This window comes from Branchiostoma belcheri, unplaced genomic scaffold, assembly GCF_001625305.1.
Source record: "Branchiostoma belcheri isolate BF01 breed outbred unplaced genomic scaffold, Haploidv18h27 scaffold195, whole genome shotgun sequence".
NCBI classification, from domain to species: domain Eukaryota; kingdom Metazoa; phylum Chordata; class Leptocardii; order Amphioxiformes; family Branchiostomatidae; genus Branchiostoma; species Branchiostoma belcheri.
The window spans coordinates 336,601-357,458 of record NW_017803435.1 but is presented as its reverse complement, the minus strand read 5'-3'; the positions used below and the strand labels follow the sequence as shown (position 1 = coordinate 357,458).

The following is a 20,858-nucleotide window of genomic DNA, read 5'->3' as shown; positions in this document are numbered from 1 at the left end:
AATTTCAGGTCCTTAGGCCCCAAAATGAAGAAGCTGAATCCATTTAAAAAAATGGCAGGAGGAGGAGAAGGAGAAGGAGAAGGAGAAGAAACATCAGAAAAGCAATATGGTTTCACCACACCACTTCGTGGTGTGGTGAAGCCATAAATATGTGAAAAAATGAATGTGCGTTATAGAGGAACCACTGGGTGATATACTAATCTTGTTTAGAGCATGGATGCCTGGACTGCTTTCGGAAGTGTGTAACGCTTCTTTATGAAAAAATAATGGTAACATACACGTAGTCTCTCTTTTATCATTAATAAAACTAACAACCCAGTAAAAACGGAGACAAATATATTGGTTACATGTAGACTTTTTTAATATTTCTGTGAAGATTTCAAAGCGACCTTCACCACTTTGGGAACAAAGGGTCGTCTTGGCCCGACTGACCTGGGACAGCACTACAGCGGACAGGACCATGACGGTCTGGTGACACTCAACAACGGGATCCAACACTTCACAGTCAAACACACGGGAACTTACCAGATAGAAGCAGCAGGTAATGGTTATGGGATCTGATGTTTGATTTGTAACAGGAAAAAGAGAATCATTGAGCCTTTTTTTCAGTAATCGCAACTATGCTCCATGCAACGTATGTTTCCAGTCATCAGGTATTAGGCAGATAAATCTGTAACGAAATTCTCGTTTTGACAGGCGCGGCTGGAGGGTGGGATTTGTCCCACCCATTTCGTGGAAAAGGCGCTCTTATGAAGGGGACTTTTCAACTTAATAAGGGTAAGTAGCAATCTCTAGTTCCCCACAGAAAATATACAGGAATAAGTTCTGTTGATTAAAAGAAATAGGTGGTTATGAAACGATTCATTTTCTGCGACGCCTCAGGGGCAAGTATATTATGGTATAGTATTGTGTGTAGTGTGCTAGAATATCAAAGGAATTTCATAGGAATACATAGTGTTTCCACATGCTTGTAATGTATTTTAACACGAAAAACAAGAAGACATGGACGGATTGTCATTAAAGATAACTTCGTAGGTTAGTAGGTCTTGATATGATCTTTAAAGTTTTGGATTTTGGGCTCCCTATGTCATAGTACTTCAGCGGAAATGATAAGGTTGCGAAGTTTGAAACGTAGATTGCTTTTTTGCAATAAGAAGTGACATAATTGTGGCTTCACCAAAACCACGTAGCAGTGTGGTGTTTTTCGCATGTCTCTTCTTCTCCTCCATCTGTCATTTCGTTAAATTGATTCGATTTCTTCATTTTCTGGCGAAATGACTTGAAATTTGGTATAAAGGTACATTGGGCGAATACTCCCTTTATTTTAATTTTTTCTTACTTTGATACAGGCTTTTAAAATCGCTTTTTTTCATTTTCCAACAAAATACTAATGTGCATAATGTTGTGGTCATGGGACACCCATTCCTGTCGCTGATTGGCTGTTTTAATTTACAAGTATTGTAAGTTATTTTATATCATACCCGGGCCGCAATAACGTTCGATAACGGGTTCCGGTACTTTACGGTACGGCCCGGTCCGGAACCCGTTATCGAACGCTTCCATGGCTTCCATAAAACGATTCGAACGCGTTTCTCCCTAACCGCGTGTGCCTCCTTCGAAAATTCGAATACAGAATCCGGACGTTGGAATTGATGTTGTTGCATTTTAGGGTTCAGTGGCACCAACTTTTGGCTCATCTTGCATTGAAAGGCGTGTTTTCTTGGGTGGGTATGATATAAATAAAATACAACACGGTGTATTCCGCATCGCCCTCGGTCCCGGCCTTCCCGCGAGTCGGATCGCATTCTATATTTATTGTCTATAGATAGGCATACTTTCTCGTTCGATCCTTTTTATTTAATAGTTAATTATCATTGCTTTGTCAGTAAAGTCCTGACATTTTTATTCAATACTTATTGCTAAGGACTGTCAAAATAGTAAAAATGTTAACTTTTTTCTTTGCTATTTTTCCAATACTATCTGTTGATAATTTTGCGAACAGGACAACATACTCATGTAAGATTCCATTTTTAAATTGGGGGGACCCTTTTTTAATTCAAATTTGAAATGACGTTATTATGACAAAGTCCATGTTTTGTATGGAAATGTTTTCAATAACGTACCATTGGGTCTCTGGACAGCCTATTCTTGAAGAAAAAATTGAATATTGGAAAATGTGCTATTTATAAAAAGTACATATTATGTGCGCAAGTAATATTAGACTGATCTATACCATAACGTAGAGCCCTTTGGAAGAGTTGTAACATAACATAGAGGTCACTGTAATACTCCATTCATGCATAAGTGGGGCAATTCTTTATGAATTCAATTTTGTAGGGAAAAGTCATTTTGTTCCCTGGAAGAGTCCACTCTTTTACCATTTTTGGTACGGGGGGAGTGGTGAAGCTATTTGCTGCATTTGCTCCCGAGCAAATGTCTGAAACATCGTCAGATATTGATTAATGTAAATTAAGTCCTCCGAGCTAATCTTCCCAGCATCGAGACCACGGTGTGGCAGGACACCGCCTTCGCTGGGCAGGACACGTCAGTAGAATGCTCGAAACCAGACTCCCCGCCAGATCTTGTTTTCCCAACTTGCATCTGGCACAAGACCTAGAGGCGCCCCTCGTTTCCGTGACGAACTACAGGACACACTCCTTCGTTGCGGAATAGACCAGGACAGCTGGGAGCACCTGGCAGAAGACAGGACCAAGTGGCGACGCACTGTGATGCAGGGAACGGCTACATGGAGGAACAACGCCGGACTGAAGCTGAGGCCAAAAGACAGGAACGCAAGGAGCGTCTTCTCCGTCCGCGCCCACCTCCTACCCTCCCCTGTACAAAATGTTCTAGACTCTTCCACACCAGGCTTAGTCTAAGTAGCCACCTACGACATCGACATCCCAAGGACTGAGGGCCACTCCTCGGAGACTAGCCGTTGCCGATGATGAAATTAAGTCCTGATTTGCTCAGTAGGGTTAAGTCATTTTCTGGGCCCCCAGTGAAATGGGCGTTGGCTCCCCTTGGCAACACATAGCAACCACCTTTGACCGCAATTTTCACAATTTTTCCCCATTGTTCGATAATTGCCCCCTCTCCACCCAGTGTGAAAACTTCTTAGGTAGGGTGCCGCTGGATGCTACCTGGCACCCTGTGGAGTGTGAACGGCCTTGGTGCTTGGCTGTCTAGAAAACCAAGCTAGGATGTGTATTGTAAGGAATTAACAATGCCACTTCAAAACGTTTTCCTGTGTCTATAAACCATTTCAAATGTTTAACTTTGATAGATCAACATTTCGACATACAGAAAGGCACATTATTATAGATCCATACAGAGCCTCAGCTGTTGTAATATTATATAAATATCATAGGCTTGTAGCCTGGCATAAGACATAATTTTGCAAGACTTCCAGGTAAATTACAGAAACCATAAATGTAGAAAATCAAATCAGATTTTTTTTACCTGCTTGCAGAAACTGAGCTTCCCATCCGGCAAACCAGTAACGTTATAATTGTAACTTAGAATTGTGAATAATGTAGAGATTCCCTCACTATAATCAAGGCCCTGGCCCTGCGTATTACTACAGTGTGATTCAAGACTCTTCTTCTTCTTCTTCAATACTCTCTAACCACCCCTACTGGGGTATCACTGAGAGGGGGGGGGGTGCGACGGACTATGGCTGCGCGGCCAGAAGCCCGGCCTTGAAGGCCTCCACTGTCTGGGCTTTTACAAGCTGGCCCGGTAACTTGTTCCACTCATTTATCGTTCTTGGAAAAAAAGAAAATATAAAACAGTCTGTTTTGGCAGGTATTGCTTGATACTTATATTCATGACTTCCTCTGGTGCGCCTATGGGCAGGTTTGAGGTATTGTTCCATTTGAATATTAATATGTCCATGAGCAATTTTATATAAAGATATCAAGCGAGCGGTTCTCCTTCTGTCAACAAGTAACGGCCACTGGAGGCGCTTTAGCATGTCAGAAACACTGCTGGTATAGTCATAATCACTAGCAGCCATTCGCGCCGCCCTTCGTTGGACTCGCTCCAGCGCCTGGGAACCAGCGATGGTGTGGGGATCCCATACAGTCGCACAGTACTCTAGGTGTGGGCGTACAAGTGTTTTGTAGCATGTAGATTTGACACGAAGAGGACAGTGCGAAAGGTTACGGCGGATGACTGCCAGTATCCTATTAGCTCTACCAGTGACATAATTTATATGTGTGTCCCATTTCATATCCTGTGATAGTTGGACTCCAAGATATGGATGGGTTTTAACACTAGTAAGATTTTCTGAACATAATCGGTATTGTGTAATAATCGGGTTACGCTTACGAGTAATATGAAGTGTGTGGCACTTTGAGGGGTTGAAGGACATTTGCCATGTGTCCTGCCACCGGGTCAGTGCATCGAGATCTTTTTGTAGACTCAAATCAAACTGTGATGAACTTGTACCCTTGCTGGTAGAAAATATTAACGACCAGGGGAGCAATTTCAACTTAGCCCAATTCTGTTGCGCTGACTCAGAAACTTTGAAACATATGTATCAGGCGAAGTCAACTGCGAGATTAAGCACTACGCATGCGTACGCGTGTTGACAGAGCAATTCAAAATGGCGTCTCCTGCCCAGCCATATCCTACATGTACATTGTACACGGGTAACGGTTGACTGTCTGGTTTTGTCTCTTTTGTTGAGAGTTGTGGATACACATGTACGTTTTGCTTAGTTTTTTTTCCCCCAAAGGCACTGCTGTTATATGAAAAGTCACATTTTATGATAGGTATGACCATGTTAATTTTTATGGAAACCACATGTCTATGTATGTTGCACTTGAAAACTTCTGATAAGATAAAGAGAATTGTTTATACACCTCCCATACTTGTGAACATGTTTGTGTATTGTTTTTAAAACCAAGCCAAGCTGTGTCTGGCAGGTAAGCCACCGCCGGGTAAAGGTGTGAACAGCCAGGCCATTGTTCTGCCCAGGTAGTCTGCTCTCCTACCGTGAGGTGCTATGTCAACAAATTGATTAGCCATATTGTTCCCAAATAACAACAAAGAGGTCATATTTCACATCTAGGGATGCCAAAAGTCTAAATTTTGTAGTCCATTTTTTAATCAAGTGGTGCTTGCTCAGATTATATTATTCTAACTTACAACAAAGATGGTTGGAAAGAAGACAAGTTGTACAACAATCTCTCGTTGAGACCATTATCTTGGAGGATTCCAGTGCTCAGCTATGCCTTCATGAATATTTCCAATGGCATATTTTTGTCAATTTTTTTATATAATATGAAAAATCTTTGTTCTAGTTATAGTTCTAGACACAGCCTCAACGGGATGTTGTAGAGTTTTCTTTGCTGAATGCGTACATACCAAATTTGTCTTTAAAAAGGATGTCTGTGCGAAGCACGAGGTGTTTAAAGGTAGCTAAATTGACAAGTGCTTATTATATTAATATTGAGATATGGATAAGGTATATGTGAAACAAATGTGGTCAGATTGTATCTTAACAATATGCATCATCAAAACATGTCAGCAATTTTGGACAGAAAACATCAGGAAATTGTGAATTACGCATGAAAGTCGGGTCAGGAGTTAATTAGGCTGGAGGGTCAAAATTGACTTAACCTTACTGAGTGCATGACTAATCAGAAGATAATATGATTCCATATTGGTAACAAAGGTGAACCTCAATTAACACAAATTATTAAAATCACATAAGTTGCATAATTTACGTGGAATGGAAGAAAGGCTTTCTAGTATAATTTGTGAGGAAACGGCAGAAAAGCTTTCATAGGTTATGGGTAGTGAAAATCTTAGACATAGCTAGAGACCGTCGTCGCCATGGCAATGTCTTTTTACGATGGCGGTCTTCTTGTTTCTGCTACTGCACTGATCTTACAATAGGAATGTCATTTATGTACGAATCATACCTTACGCAAATGATGTCAGCAATTATCAACAGAAGCTTAACCATTACAATTGGGTTATTATTGATATCATTTAAGGTTTTATTAATGATCTTCCAACATTCCAATCATCAAGACAAAATTCATCTAAGCATTCTCCAGTTTTCGTGTTGACAGTCACACGCACAAGCACACACACACACACACACACACACACAAAGATACACACACGAAAGCTTACGAAAACAATAATCTTGGCAAAGGTAGTTACATATTAGTTTTAAGCGAAGTTTTAAGTTTTCACTTTATATCTGCATGTCTTTTTCCCCAGGTGATGTGCTGAAGATCCTTGTCGGACAGGAGGGTGGGTGGATGGAAGAACATGCATGTTACTTCTTCAAAGGTGCAGGTGGGGGTGGAGGGACGTTTGTCACCCGGGACGACAACACTCCCCTCATCATTGCAGGCGGCGGGGGCAGTGGGTCAGAAATGGTTCATCCTGAATGCTGTTTTAGTGACGGTACTAAGGAAACAACAGGCCGCAACCCTAGCGGCAGGGGGGTCCCAGTACAGAGCTGGCCAGCTTATGACGGAGGGGGTGGGGGAGGTCTGCTGACAGACGGGGCGGGTGATTTTCATACCTTCAAAACCTTTGATGGTATTATGAGTGGATCGAATAGTGGAACGGCGTTTGTAAATGGAGGTAAAGGTGGGTGGGGACCCTGTGGTGGATATGGAGGTTTTGGTGGCGGAGGGGGAGGATACGGTATGATCGGTGGCGTGGGATGGGGAGGAGGAGGAGGATATTCAGGTGGGGCAAGAGGTGGGGAAAAAGGTTTCGTTCAATGTGCAGGGGGAGGAGGTTCATTCAACTCAGGCACGGAAACCTTTGGACAGAGTGGTGCAAATGGCGGACCAGGGTACGTTATTGTGACGATGATTACATGTACGTAAAGGCTATTTTTTTAAATTTTACAATAACTGTTTAGCGACAAGTGATTCCAATAACAAAAACACTGGGCTATTCACAAGGCAGAAATAATAGCATTAGCCAAATATCATAAAATATCATAAATAATAATATCATATAAAGTCTGGCAAGTCTTAAAAGTGTTTGAAGTGACATATTCAATTGAGAAAGAGAGGAACATAATCAGCTATTAATTATTTAAAAAAGAAAAAGGAGAGTTTGAAATCAGCATCTGTCCTGTGTACGCACTGGCACTAGTTCGGTTTAGTGAATCGCCGTAGTGTACACACGAACAACTGATTTGATCTTATGTTCTAATACGCTCAAGGAATGAAAAAAAATATCTTTTTTTAACCATTGGTAACGAAGGGTTTGGGGAGGATTATGTGACCACAAAGAAGGATCCTGTAAAACTAAAGCTTACCCTGGTTGAACATACTGTCCATTGTGAACAGAATGCGCAGCACGCTAAGGACAGAAAATCTAAAAAGTATGATGGTCTGATTAATAAAATTAACTTACATCGGATACAGGGCTGCCCTTGTTGGAAGTATAGGAAAAGTATAGGAAAGATTAATAGCGAGAACACTGCGACACTGAAGTCGCTCTGTCTTGCCCGTGACGTCAGACAACTTAAAACTAGACTGAGGAAGTGCGTACTGTGTGCACCTTATTAAATATTTTCAGTCTTATTTAAAAAAGAAAATGGCCATGGTTTAAAGATGCAGGGCTTACGTACCAGTTAAGTTTACGGTTTTTAGCGACTGAAAATACCATTGTTTCGGTTAAATTCACCCGCTTTTTGCAGAGATGTACCTGTAACATACCAGAGGACGTCTTAGAAGTATTGTTTGTGGCGGTTTTAATAAGCCTTTACCGGCGCGAAATGCATGATGGGTAAAATTTGCCATTTTTCTAGATAAACTAACTGTATGGTCCCCGCGACACAGCGAGCGCGGGTGCCGAATCCCGCTACGTAGCTCAAAAATATGAGTTTACCCGGGCCGTAAGTGGTGATTTTATATCTTATTGGACGGCAAAGATGACAACCGTTTCTTGGTTGAGGTTAGACGCCGGTAAGTGCCGGTTTTCAAGGCGTTTCCGCGAGTCATGTCCAGGGGGGGAAAGCCTACAACTTCAAGGCGGCATACAACTTCGTAGTACTATGCTTAAAAGAATCACGACGTGGTTGCCGAATTCGCCGAAGACAGCGGCAAGTTCAGTTGTGAATGTCAAGAATTATTAATAGTCAAGAATACAAAACTCACCTATTCCAGGCCCGGTGGGCTTTACTGAGGGGTAGTTCGTCGAACCGAAGGAATGCCCCTCCCCCCGCACTTAAAAATCGGCCGAGCACTGAGTTTAGCGAGCCGGCCCTGTGCCTCCCACATTGAGTATACGGCTGTCGACATGTCGGGCGACTATAATGAGGAGAAAACATACTCCTACTTCGATTTTGAATGGGAAAACGAAGTCTATTACCACCACATTACTCTAGCTGCAGACAGAGATCATTGCTTCCTCAAACTGGCACATCTCACATCTTACCTCCTTAGTCCACACCGTCTTGGCCGCGGAGACGAACTTGTCCACAGACCCAGGATACAGATATAACAGTAGTATTCAAGCAACCATGGCATTAATTTTCCTTGAAGAACCTTGTTTAGTAAAGGATTGTTGCATGTTGCCAGTAATACTTGTGTTAGTGTACAAGTCTTTCTCAACATATATGGCATTGTATGTTTCACAATGTCTTGCTTCTATCTTACTTCCTATGCACCATTCATTAAGTGCTGTCCACATATAGAGAGATATGGGAATAAGAAAAATATCAAAATGGTGCTTGTTTTGTTTTCTTTATAGTATATATGTAACAGACAGAATAATCATTGTCCGGGTTGAAAGGTTATCTGACTTGATAAGTTACATATTTTATTAAGAGAAAAAAAACTGTCCTCCAACTCAAGAAATTTGAGTTTTCAACTATATCTGTCTGCATCAACTATCTGAGCCAAGTGCTGTGGCATTATTGTATTTTCTATATCACTTTGATTGCAGGGCTGTTTGTGTGTTAACACAGTAAGTAACGGTGCTTGTATGTTTTCTATTAGTGTGAATGTTTACTGTAATCAAGTAATCGTCATCGTACAACCTTTGCTGTATATCAAATATTATTTAGTATGTAGACGATAAACCGGATAGTGAGTGTGAGTGAGTATGTAGTACTGTCGATGCAGTTAACTGACTTGTTTTTCTTGTGTTAGAAAACAAGAGAGTAATTAAATATTCCATTTTCAAGGTCCAAACCCAGGGGTCAGGTGTTTGGTGTAAGTAGTGTGAATGACTGGAGTTCTCGACATACACCTGATCTTATGGTCAGCAGTCAGTGGACAGAATCTAAACTTAAGTATTAGTACTTAGACCATCACTGGGAGCACCTGTGGTGCATGCACGAAGGAGTCGACTACACCAGTTCACCACAGCTTTCTCAACTGAATGCGGAAAAAGGTATCTTAAGTGGTAAATATAGTGTTAAGGACTTGAATATTCATCATGTTCAAATATACTACATGTATTTTCCACTAATTCATGTTAATAAGTGAAAAGAGAATCATATTGAATTTATTAACAGCAGACCCTTGTTAAACTAAAAGTATTAAGGCACAGAACTATCAAAATTCAGTACATAAAATATCTGTCATGATTACAATTTGCAGCACTGTTTATGTGCGGGCTACAACATGCTTTCATGAAACCATTTCAGAACCTAAGTGTATGTGTATTATTAGTATATTCCATCTGGGTTTGGCTTCAAGCTTGTTCATAAGTTTATTCCCTCTTCTAGCATCAGGTTTTTCTTCTCAGTGGAAAATGGTCCATTTTTTGTACCATGTATTTGGCATGTCTCTTCAATTCTTCTAGATGGTAAGTTGAATTGCTGTAATTCACTACTGCAAACAGCTCCATGTTGAGGTCGGGAAAGTAACACTGTAAAAGAGAAAGAGAGAAAAAAATCCAACCAAAAGTTACAATACATGGATTTAAGTTCAAAACATCAAGTCTTGAATGCACTATTGTAATGGCATTTGCATGCACAAAACCCACGTGAGCCTATGTATACCGCTACGAAAACTACTCTAAATAGTTACAAAAATATTGATGTCATCACTGCTTTTGCTATTCCTAAATCATTATTTTAATAGGTAACAATTTCGTGGTGAGACGGTGAGGATTGTGGTTAGAAAGCTCTATGTGCTTACGGTGACACAAGAACACGTAGCGTATCAGTCTGCTGAAGACAAAGCTCATGCAGTTTATTTAAAACATATACCACTAAAAGATTCCACCATTATCTTACACAAATAACCACTCTTAAACGAAAAAAAAGTATTCCAAAACTCGTTTTATCGAGATTGAACCAGAAAATTAAGCGAAAAATATGAAGACGGAAGGAGTGCAGGATGGGGGAGGGGGCATGCATACTAATTAGGCGCTAGCGATAGCTTGGATACCGTGAAAAAACGTACCGTAAATCCTTTTGAAGAGAAAGATATCACGATATTTTAGGCTCGCTAGGTCCAGAACATCGTTGGAACTCACCCCGAGGCGGGCCAAGACCAGTAACGCCGTGTGTAAGCTGGAAATTTAGACTTACGCTAGAGCTTGGAACAATGGCGGCCCCGAGTTTGTTATTCTAGAATTTCTCGGTTGCTAGGGATGGGCCGCGCAGGCGCACTAGTAATGGCGAATAGGCTTATTCTTTCTTTATTTCTTTATTTCAGTGCTAGGTTTACATGTTTGGGTTCCAAAGTGGATGGGCTAAGTTTTTCTTTCACTTGATTGACAGGGGGTTTGGCCTGGCCCAGTATGCCCTGGGTTTAAAGGTGTTGTTGCTCGGAATTCACAATACATAACCCACTATTCTATAAGTGTTATCATACAATAATGATTGTAATTACGTTCGCCAAGAAGGTTAATGTTTTCAGTAGCACCGTCTGTTTGTGAACAGCGTAACTCAAGAAGCTTAATATGCATTGTCATGAAACTTAGTAGGTAGCCAGATCTCTAAAAGAGCTAAAAAAGAATAGATTTTGGGTCCCCTGGCGGCTTTCCTTGGTACTGCATCAGAACGTCCGGTTTTGATATCCAGTGATCTAGACATGCTGGGGTAACGATTTTTTTGTGGTAGATAGCTCTTGGGAAGAAGTGACATGGGCCCCCTAGCGCCTTGTTGTGTAACTGCAGGAGCATTTGTTGAAAAAAAAATTCGAAGGAGGATAACTCAAGAACCAATTGACGGATTGTCGTGATGTTTGGTATGTAGGTAGCTGAAGTGATGCTTGACATAATCAAATGACAATTATCCGGACAAATCCGAAACTAATTTGCATAATTAATGAGGAAATTATATAAATCTGCCTTGTTCGATAATAGGACTATGAAACACTTGTGACATGTAATTGAGAACGAAAAAACATATGAGTATATAGATTATGTAAATGAAGAACAGATTTGCATAATGAGCAATTTTTTTATAATTTCATAGTTGTAACTGCTTGGAATTTCATACTTGACAAATTTGGAAGTTAAGTGAAGGCGAACATCAGAAAATATGATTTATTTAAATCATGACCTCATTTGCATAATTTATGAGGAAGTTCTATAATAAACTTTTTGTTAAGATAAGGCTGTCATTGGGTGGAGAATATGATCAACTGATAAAATCCATGCAAATGAGGCTCTTATTTGTAAAATAAATTATTTAAATTGTATAATTCGTCAACCGCAAGCGTTAACATCATTTGGCGAAGGTATGAGATCGTGGAACTCTTGTTCATAATGCAATTTCATGGTATTCTTCAGTAGAATGCTGAATGTAAGATATTACGAACGTTTCTCTACTTTAAGACAACGCTTCTACTATATAAGCACCCAACAAATTCGGTAAACTACCAGGCCGTTCTTTCCCTGACGGCCCTGGCGGTAACATCGGCACAGGGCTGGTGGTGGCCAAGACACATAAAGAACCCTGAATATTAAGTACAGTAATGATAACACTGTCTTTTTAAGCTTTGATAGAGATTGGCTGGCAGTTACTTGTACACGTCTAACAGAACCCCTGAGTCTATGTATACTTTGTTCTCATACTACCAAATTGACACCTCAATTAAAAGCCAAATTTTTTAGACACACTTACTAGCTAATAAAGTTGTGAGGTTGACAACACCAACGGAGGAAGAGTGATGCTTATAAAATTGGGGAAACCGTGTCTTAATGGTGTATGTGTTCAAGCCATGGTACTGACACATCTTCACTATTACAGTTCAGCGTGGGCCAGCACATCTGCAATGAAAATAAAGAGACTGCAAGTGATACAGAACAGAGCAGCCAGGATTACCATGTGACAGGTGCACAAGCAAGGACGGGTTGCTAATGAAGCTAAGATGGCTACCAGTGAAATGCAAATTTCACCAGAAAGGACTGAGAACTTTCAGTAGGGTGATGAAAGAAAAAAAAAACATATCATTGTATAAGAATTTCACAATGCAGTCACACGGGTACCATACCAGAACATCAGACTCACAGACCATCCGGCTTCCTAAACCTCCTAAACAAATGCACAGAAAAGAAGATTGTATAGGATGTGCTTGGAATAAAATGAAGTGGTAATGATGTATATAGGCTTATTTTAAGCTGTGTTAATATGTTGTAATTGATGCCAATGTATTTATGTTTTGTAAATGTGTGTCATATGTGTGTCTTGAAGGACCACAGGAAGAATAGCTACAATACATTTTTTCTAAGCTAAGTGTGGATCCCAATAAAGTCAAGTCAAGTGGACAAATTTCCAGTACCTTGGTTATCATGTAGAGGTACAAAGGGTCAACGTTGAATGCGTATACAGCATCAGCACGGTTTCTTATCCTGATGAAAGACGCAGTAGAGGGTAAAGAAGATCAGGTTAAATACATTACACATGGATAAGTGTGATGGGATCTACGTAGCAAGCTTTTTACGTGTATTATTCTTGAGTGTTGGCGTATATCCTAATTCATTTATTAGATTAAGATTAATCATACTGTTGAGGGGGAGGGGCAAAACAGATGTATTCACTCCAGTACAAGTTGCATTACTGATCTGAACAAAATGAAATACAAAAAAGAATACAGTACCGTACAAGATTTACAAAAACATAAATAAACAGTTAAAGCAGTTTTAAACAGATGTACTAGTTTGTGTTTTTCTGTCCCTAGTTCAGGGACAAGATAGCACAGTTAGCAGCCGGGAGAGGGAAACACAATCAGCACCAGGGACGGAAATACAGTCAGGACCAAAGGCAAGGAAACGCAGTCAGCAACAGGGTTAGGAAATATATTTAGCAAGAGGGACCGGGAAACATAGAAAGCACTAGGGACAAGGGAAAACAGCGACAGTGAAGAAGGGTAAGCACCAAGGACAGGGAAACACAGTCAGCACCAGGGACTGGGAAACACAGTCAGCACCAGGGACTGGGAAACACAGTCAGCACCAGGGACAGGGAAACACATTCAGGGACAGGGAAACACAGTCAGAACCAGGGACAGGGAAACACAGTCAGCATCAGGGACAGGGAAACACAGTCAGCACTAGGGACAGGGAAACACAGCTAGCACCAGGGACATGGAAACACAGTCAGCACCAGGGGCAGGGGAACACAGTCAGCACCAGGGACCGGTAAGAACAGTCAGCACCAGGGACAGGGAAACGCATTCAGGGACAGGGAAACACAGTCAGAACCAGGGACAGGGAAACGCAGTCAGCACCAGGGACAGGGAAACACAATTAGCACCAGGGACCGGGAAACACAGTCAGCACCAGGGACAGGGAAACACAGTCAGGGACAGGGAAACACGGTCAGGGACAGGGAAACACAGTCAGCACAAGGGAAACACAGTCAGCACCAGGGACCGGTAAACACAGTCAGCACCAGGGACAGGGAAACACATTCAGGGACAGGGAAATACAGTTAGCACCGGGGACCGGGAAACACAGTCAGCACCAGGGACAGGGAAACACAGTCAGAACCAGGGACAGGGAAACACAGTCAGCAGCAGGGACAGGGAAACACAGTCCGCACCAGGGAAACACAGTCAGAACTAGGGACAAGGAAACACAGTTAGGGACAGGGAAACACAGAACCAGGGACAGGGAAACACAGTCAGCACCAGGGACAGGGAAACACAGTCAGTACCAGGGACAGGGAAGCACAGTCAGGGACAGGGAAACAACGTCAGAACCAGGGACAGGGACACACAGTCAGTACCAGGGACAGGGAAACACAGTCAGCACCAGGGACAGGGAAACACATTCAGGGACAGGAAAACACAATCAGAACCAGGGACAGGAAAACAGAGTCAGCACAAGGGACAGGAAAACGCAGCTAGCACCAGGGACAGGGAAACGCAGCCAGCATCAGGGACAGGGAAACACAGTCAGCACCAGGGACAGGGAAACACAGCCAGCACCAGGGAAACAGAGTCAGCAACAGGGACAGAGAAACACATTCAGCATCAGCGCCAGGGAAACGCAGTCAGGAACAGGGAAACGCAGTCAGCACCAGGGGCAGGGAAATACAGTCAGCACCAAAGGCAGGGAAACGCATTCAGCATCAGGGACAGAGACACATATTCTGCACCTGGGACAGGGAAACACATTCAGCACCAGTGGCAGGGAAACGCAGTCGGCACCAGGGACAGAGAAACACATTCAGCACCAGTGACAGGGAAACACAGTCAGCACCAGGGACAGGGAAACACATTTAGCACCAGGGACAGGTAAACACATTCAGGGACCGGGAAACACAGTCAGGACCAGGGACAGGGAAACACAGTCAGCACAAGGGACAGGGAAACACAGTCAGCACCAGGGACAGGTAAACACATTCAGGGACCAGGAAACACAGTCAGGACAAGGGACAGGGAAATACAGTCAGCACCAGGGACAGAAAAACACAGTCAGCACCAAGGACAGGGAAACGCAGTCAGGCTGGCAGAACTTCATTGAAATTGGTCCCAAGTTTATAAACATACAAATATTTTTAAATGATGTATTGACTTATTAACGAATAGGAAACTCAGCTGTCCTAAAGATCTTTAAAAACAACGTAGTTTATGTAAGGGTTACCACAAGAGTCTTCTTCCGAGAGGGTCATCTGGCTAGAAACAAAAACAGCTTGCTTTTCTTGTGTACTGTGTTCAATAGTTTCCAGACGACCTGACGAGTAGCAATCTCACAGCAACCGGTGGTTCGTATTCGGTGGCAGCATGACATGTCAATCTGTCAACAAAAGAAGCAATCATATTAATGGTGAAGATGATTACCCGACCTTTTAATATTTGATGTGGTGTTGCTATGCCATTTTATCACATGTTTGGAACAACATTGTGCAATCAAGTCAGCACGTCACTCATTCGCGCAGTTTCCCGGAGTGGTTGCCAGACTGTATTCCACGGAACGCATTTACTGTTATTCTGCTAGATTGAAGAAGACCCACTGTGTACAGTAGGTCTTAATAGATTATACGTTTCTGTAACCACACACAGAAACGTCTTCTCAGCCAAATCAGCGGGAATCGACAACAACTCCGCCCAGCCGGGCGCGGTTGTGACGGAATGGCGGCACAACTTTTCACGGCTACGATCCTCTGCCTGCTGCTGTTTACGTCAGGTAGGGACTGTACTTACTTGTTGTGTTTTTACGCAAATGGATCTAGTTATTTGCCAAACATTAGGGAATCTAATTAAAACAAGTGTACAACTTACCAGGATTAGAGATTATAAATATAGCGCTTGTCCTTAGCATTCGGGGCACTTTTTTTCGAAAGTTTTTTTTCCAATGCCAATAATTATACAACTACTGAGCACAGATTCAGTAGATACATGTAGTAGACTAGCCCTTACAACGTCAAATATTACGGTTTTGTTGATTTATAATGTCGACATGGTTTAAGGGGCTGCGTATTGTTAGAAATGGATTTTATAGGCTTTGCTGTTAAACACTGTTTCTTTGGCAGGTTTCTAGCCTTATTATACGGTGCAGTTGATGAGGATGACATGTTGGTTCCTGGACTTACCCTTTTCGTGCTTTACGTTTGTTCGTTTATATAGCGCGTAGAGAAACGTGTTGTTTTCCGTTTTCCTGGCCCTGACACTAACTTAACGTTTTCGCTGAAAATTGACAGCTTACAAGGCCATAAAATATTTGCCTTCGTTCAGGTAAAGAAAGTCTAACCCGTCACCATAGCGACGAGAAACAACAATGGGCACTGGCAGAACTAACGTGATGACATTTTAAATATTAATGATTTTGCCTATACAGGTGACAATAGACGGTCTGACTTCGGAATAATGAAAAAGCAACACAATGTGATGAGAATATGTCGGTGTACCGTGGCGTGGGTCTTACAATGTAATTGTTCTCGACTGTGTGCCTAAACGTACATTAAAAAAAAAAACAAATCCTCTTGCCTGTACCGTTCTAATAAAAAAACTAAATTATCATGTTTATGTACAATATTCTCCTTTTTTTTAAAAGTTGCTTTAAACGTCATATGAATAGCCTTTTGTTGGTATTATTAAGCCTATGTAGAGGTTTCACGACACTAAGGAACTGGTCTAATATGTCATCGGACGTCCTATAAATTTGACGTCGAATTTTAAAACAGGTTGTTGCAGAATGCATATACGCTTCCAATGCCTGTGTCCTTTTTTGAGTCCTGAGCAATAAAGTTTAAAGTTAACAAGCTTTATCCCTTTTGACAGGATCCACGTCTGCTAGGATCTACCTACCTACGCCAGCCTGTATCTGCTCGAATTTAACTTACCCACGCCATCCAATACCTGTTTAAAGATTACCTATTAAACCACCATGTACTTGCATGTATCCATCCACGCCAACCGGAAAATTATCTTTAGTGTAATCCGATTGTCTCATTTTGTGTTTACTCGGAAACAGTAAAAAAAAAAATTAAAGTTCCAATTTAAAGTTTTGTAGACCAAAAGTTTCAATTTGATATCTGTGCGTATAATAAACTTAGACACATTTATTAAAAAAATTTAGATCTGTTCGGCTTCAATAGGGATGAGATACTGGAAAATAGACATTACTTCTCGGAAAATTAGCAAAAAACAAATTAGCAATTATGAAAGCCAGCTAAAAAAAAGCTGGGGATATTCGACTACTCTATTTTAGCCCAAATTAAAGGGAGTAGTAAGGCAACAAGGAAGAAACCCGAAATAAAAACAAGTCTCCAAAATGATTTTGGAAAAGGTCAGACGTTTCAGGTAGCAACCACTACCTTTCGCCAGTGACACTAGAGACTTGTCAGAAAGGCAGGTTTATATATTAGCACAAACTATCGATTGATATGCAAATAAGCGACGAAAAAAAATTCATTATAATTTTTTTTTAAGTCTAAAAGGACAAAAAAGGTAGACAAGTCAAGCCAAACATGATGCAAATCAGTCAAATAGCTCCTGTTGTTTCATGACAGATTAAGTGTTGTCTGTTCTTGGGGCTGAGAGCGCCATGGTCCAAGTGCCTGAGAGTTCTACCCGTTCCCCCCTCCCTGTTGAGGGTGGGCTTGTACATTCTTTCATATATTGCCTCTCTGACTCCTCGTTCCCACGCGCGGGATTCGCGATCTAAGATATCCGTGGACTCTAGTTTAAAAGAGTGACCCTGGTTGTGTTGTAGGTGGTGGAAAATAGCTGAGGAGTAGCCGTTAGCTCTCAGTACCTGCAAACTTTCCGTTCTTCTTTTTCTCAGTCACATTTTCATGACGTTTACATCCCATTCGGTTGTTATTTCTTCTCCATTTCTTTATGACATATATTGCTTTTTAACAAATACATGACTTATGTACCTTACAAAGATTATGCATTATGTTGACACACGTTAACGTTTTGTAGCAGTTTTCGGCCTGTCACCAGGGCGACAAGGAACAACATAGGGCACTTAAAGCATGGACGTGATGACATTTTAAATATTAATAATATTGGCCACAGCTGACAATAGACGGTTTCACTCTGGAATAATGAAAACGCAGCACAGTGTGACGAGAATATGATCAACACGGTAGATTGACACGGTTTTCCGTGATGTGGGTCTATTACTACGAAATTGTCCCCGTTAGTGTGCAAAAACATAAATTAAAAAAAAAAACCTCCCCTTGCCTTTTGTGAAGTATAGAAAGACATATATTTATACAATCATATCAAAATACTTTTGGTTGACTTATTTAACACGTGAATACGTATCGCGTCACCAAGGGTCTAATAACATGGGTCACCAGTCGTCCTAAAATTCTGATATCGTCGAATTTTCAAGCAAGCTGATGCAATTGCAACTGCCGGCGAGGATAGAATTTCAAGACTGTCTTTTGGACTGGTGAGCATGTTCGACTGTCCCAAGTATGCCCTCAAATTTTAATCGTTGGAAGATTTACGGCGAAGCAGTTCTTTGTCTCATAAACGGTCGATGCCATTTCGCCGAATGGTCGATGCCATATCCGAGCGTCAAAAAACGAATAAAAAGTGACATGTACTATAAAAAGCAGTATTCTAATTGCGCATAGAAAGGAGGGTCATGTAGAATTATAGATATTAGTGAAAAAAAAGTCATAAATAAAAGCACAAGCTCGAATTCGAACCCAGGTCCAAAAGTATAACTATAAAACCCAGGGGGGGAAATGATACTATCCCATCACCCTTTGCAATACACATCCCACAACACGTGTCCCAGATGGCTGACTGTCAGCACCAGGCATATAGTCTTGTCATGTTTCGTTTAAAAGTGCAGCAATGGCAACAATTTGACCCGTAATTTTTGGTTCTTTGAATTATCAAAGGACTCAAGTAGTGTATGAGGCTATCTGACTTTTGTAACTTATGTACAACTTCTTACATTGTGTCTTAAACATTTATGCAAAATTTGCTTCAAAAATGGTGCTCAAACTTCACCAAACTAAAGTTCTTTTCTACAAACTCTGTTGATTGGTGATATTATACATCTTGTGCATCAGAAAACCCCAAATGCACCAAAAAGCACCCATGGGAAACGGAAGAAAATTGCATTTGTTGATGATTATTACATAAATCATATCAAATATAATATTTTCTTCTGTTTCCCATGGGTGCTTTTTGGTGCATTTGGGGTTTTCTGATGCACAAGATGTATAATATCACCAATCAACAGAGTTTGTAGAAAAGCACTTTAGTTTGGTGAAGTTTGAGCACCATTTTTGAAGCAAATTTTGCATAAATGTTTAAGACACAATGTAAGAAGTTGTACATAAGTTACAAAAGTCAGATAGCCTCATACACTACTTGAGTCCTTTGATAATTCAAAGAACCAAAAATTACGGGTCAAATTGTTGCCATTGCTGCACTTTTAAAGGAAATATGACAAGACTATATGCCTGGTGCTGACAGTCAGCCATCTGGGACACGTGTTGTGGGATGTGTATTGCAAAGGATGATGGGATAGTATCATTTCCCCCCCTGTATAAAACCCTAACATATACCCTAACCTACGCCACGAAACAAACATCACAGTATGGATGGACCGTGCTGATACACTTAAGTTAGCGATATGGCTGTTAGAGTATTCTTTTCCGAAGAAGCGTAGACTCAGGTTGCAAGTTGCCAGGCTTTATTTTCACGTCCCACCTCTAGAATACCTTCTCTGACCTAGATATTCCATTCCGAGCTTAACCGTTACTTATCAGGGGAGGGTACAGACCTACTGGCCTGCAATTTTCTCTAGCACGTAACAATGGCATCGGCCGTTTACGAGACAGAAACTAGCTTTGACGACATTAAAGCTGACTTAATTCCAGAAGACAAATTTCCCTCTGAAAAATCCTGTTATATTGACTTAACTCGTGGGAAAACTAACTGTATCTAGTAGGTGTCTGTGACCAGACTGTACATGACTGTAACCACACACGGGAATGTCTTCTCCTTCTCAGGCGGGAACCTACGAACTATCCGCCTAGCCGGGCATGCTCTGACCCGGTCCTGTAGTCATAACCGAGATATCTCGGAAGATGGTAATAGGCGATCATCTGAGTGGTTTAGTACTGAAGTAATGCTACCAATACTATATAGTACTAAGCGATCAGCGAGAACGGGCTAGTGGGAGTACAAGTGGGAGCTCTAGATCTAGTCTGGCTGATGTGCTTGGTTGTGGTTCTTGGAATATATAAATATAACATTACCAAAAGATACCTCATTTAAATTTGAATTTACAGGCCTCTTTATGCCGATGTGTGCTGTCAGTAACGTGTTAGACAGTACGTGTTGCTCCTGTTAGATGCCTTTAAATTGATGACATTTATTCCTTCTTTAATCCCCTCCCCTGAAAAAAATACGAACAGTCTTGTTGGAGCGCGGAAACCTTCTCTCCGTGGCAAAATTCCCTCGGCAGCAAATCGTCCCTCGCGGCGGCATATTACTCGCGTCACTGAGAGAAAAAATTACGCCCACGCCCAACAAGACTGCGAAGGAGGCTACAGACTGGCCAATTTGATACTGTCTTACCCCCACCAAAAGATCTGCTTGGAGATTAATCGCCTATTACCATCTTCCGAGATATCTCTGTTATGACTACAGGATCGGGTGTGCATTGGTTGTGATGGGAAGGCGGCACAGTTTTCTACGACTATATTCCTGTTTACCGTAGATTTTTAAACAGACAGATCGGGCAATATACTAATGGGGATCCAATCAAGATATGTATAGTGATGATTTGTCTGATTGTACGTAGATCGCGCACGCTGAGAGGTCTGGCTGCCAAGCATAGTATGCCTCCCAAGGGTTGGAGTTCTCAGCGTGTTCGATCTGCGTGCGATTAGACAAGTCATCACTATACATCTCTTGGAACTAAGTACGGTATGATGACCACATGCAACCTCGTCGTGACCACGCCCCCCCCCCCCA

At 41.5% G+C, this 20,858-nt stretch overlaps 1 protein-coding gene across 1 annotated transcript in view; it reads left to right on the top strand.

Moving 5' to 3' along the window:
• Window positions 1–213: 213 nt before the first annotated feature.
• Window positions 214–20,858, top strand: part of LOC109468204 (CUB and sushi domain-containing protein 3-like) — an 82,820-nt gene continuing 62,175 nt past the window's right edge. The window contains exons 1-3 of the mRNA XM_019766459.1: window positions 214–238; window positions 377–541; window positions 6,241–6,387. Of these exons, the coding sequence (XP_019622018.1) occupies window positions 214–238; window positions 377–541; window positions 6,241–6,387 (337 nt within the window). The remainder of the gene's footprint in view (window positions 239–376; window positions 542–6,240; window positions 6,388–20,858) is intronic.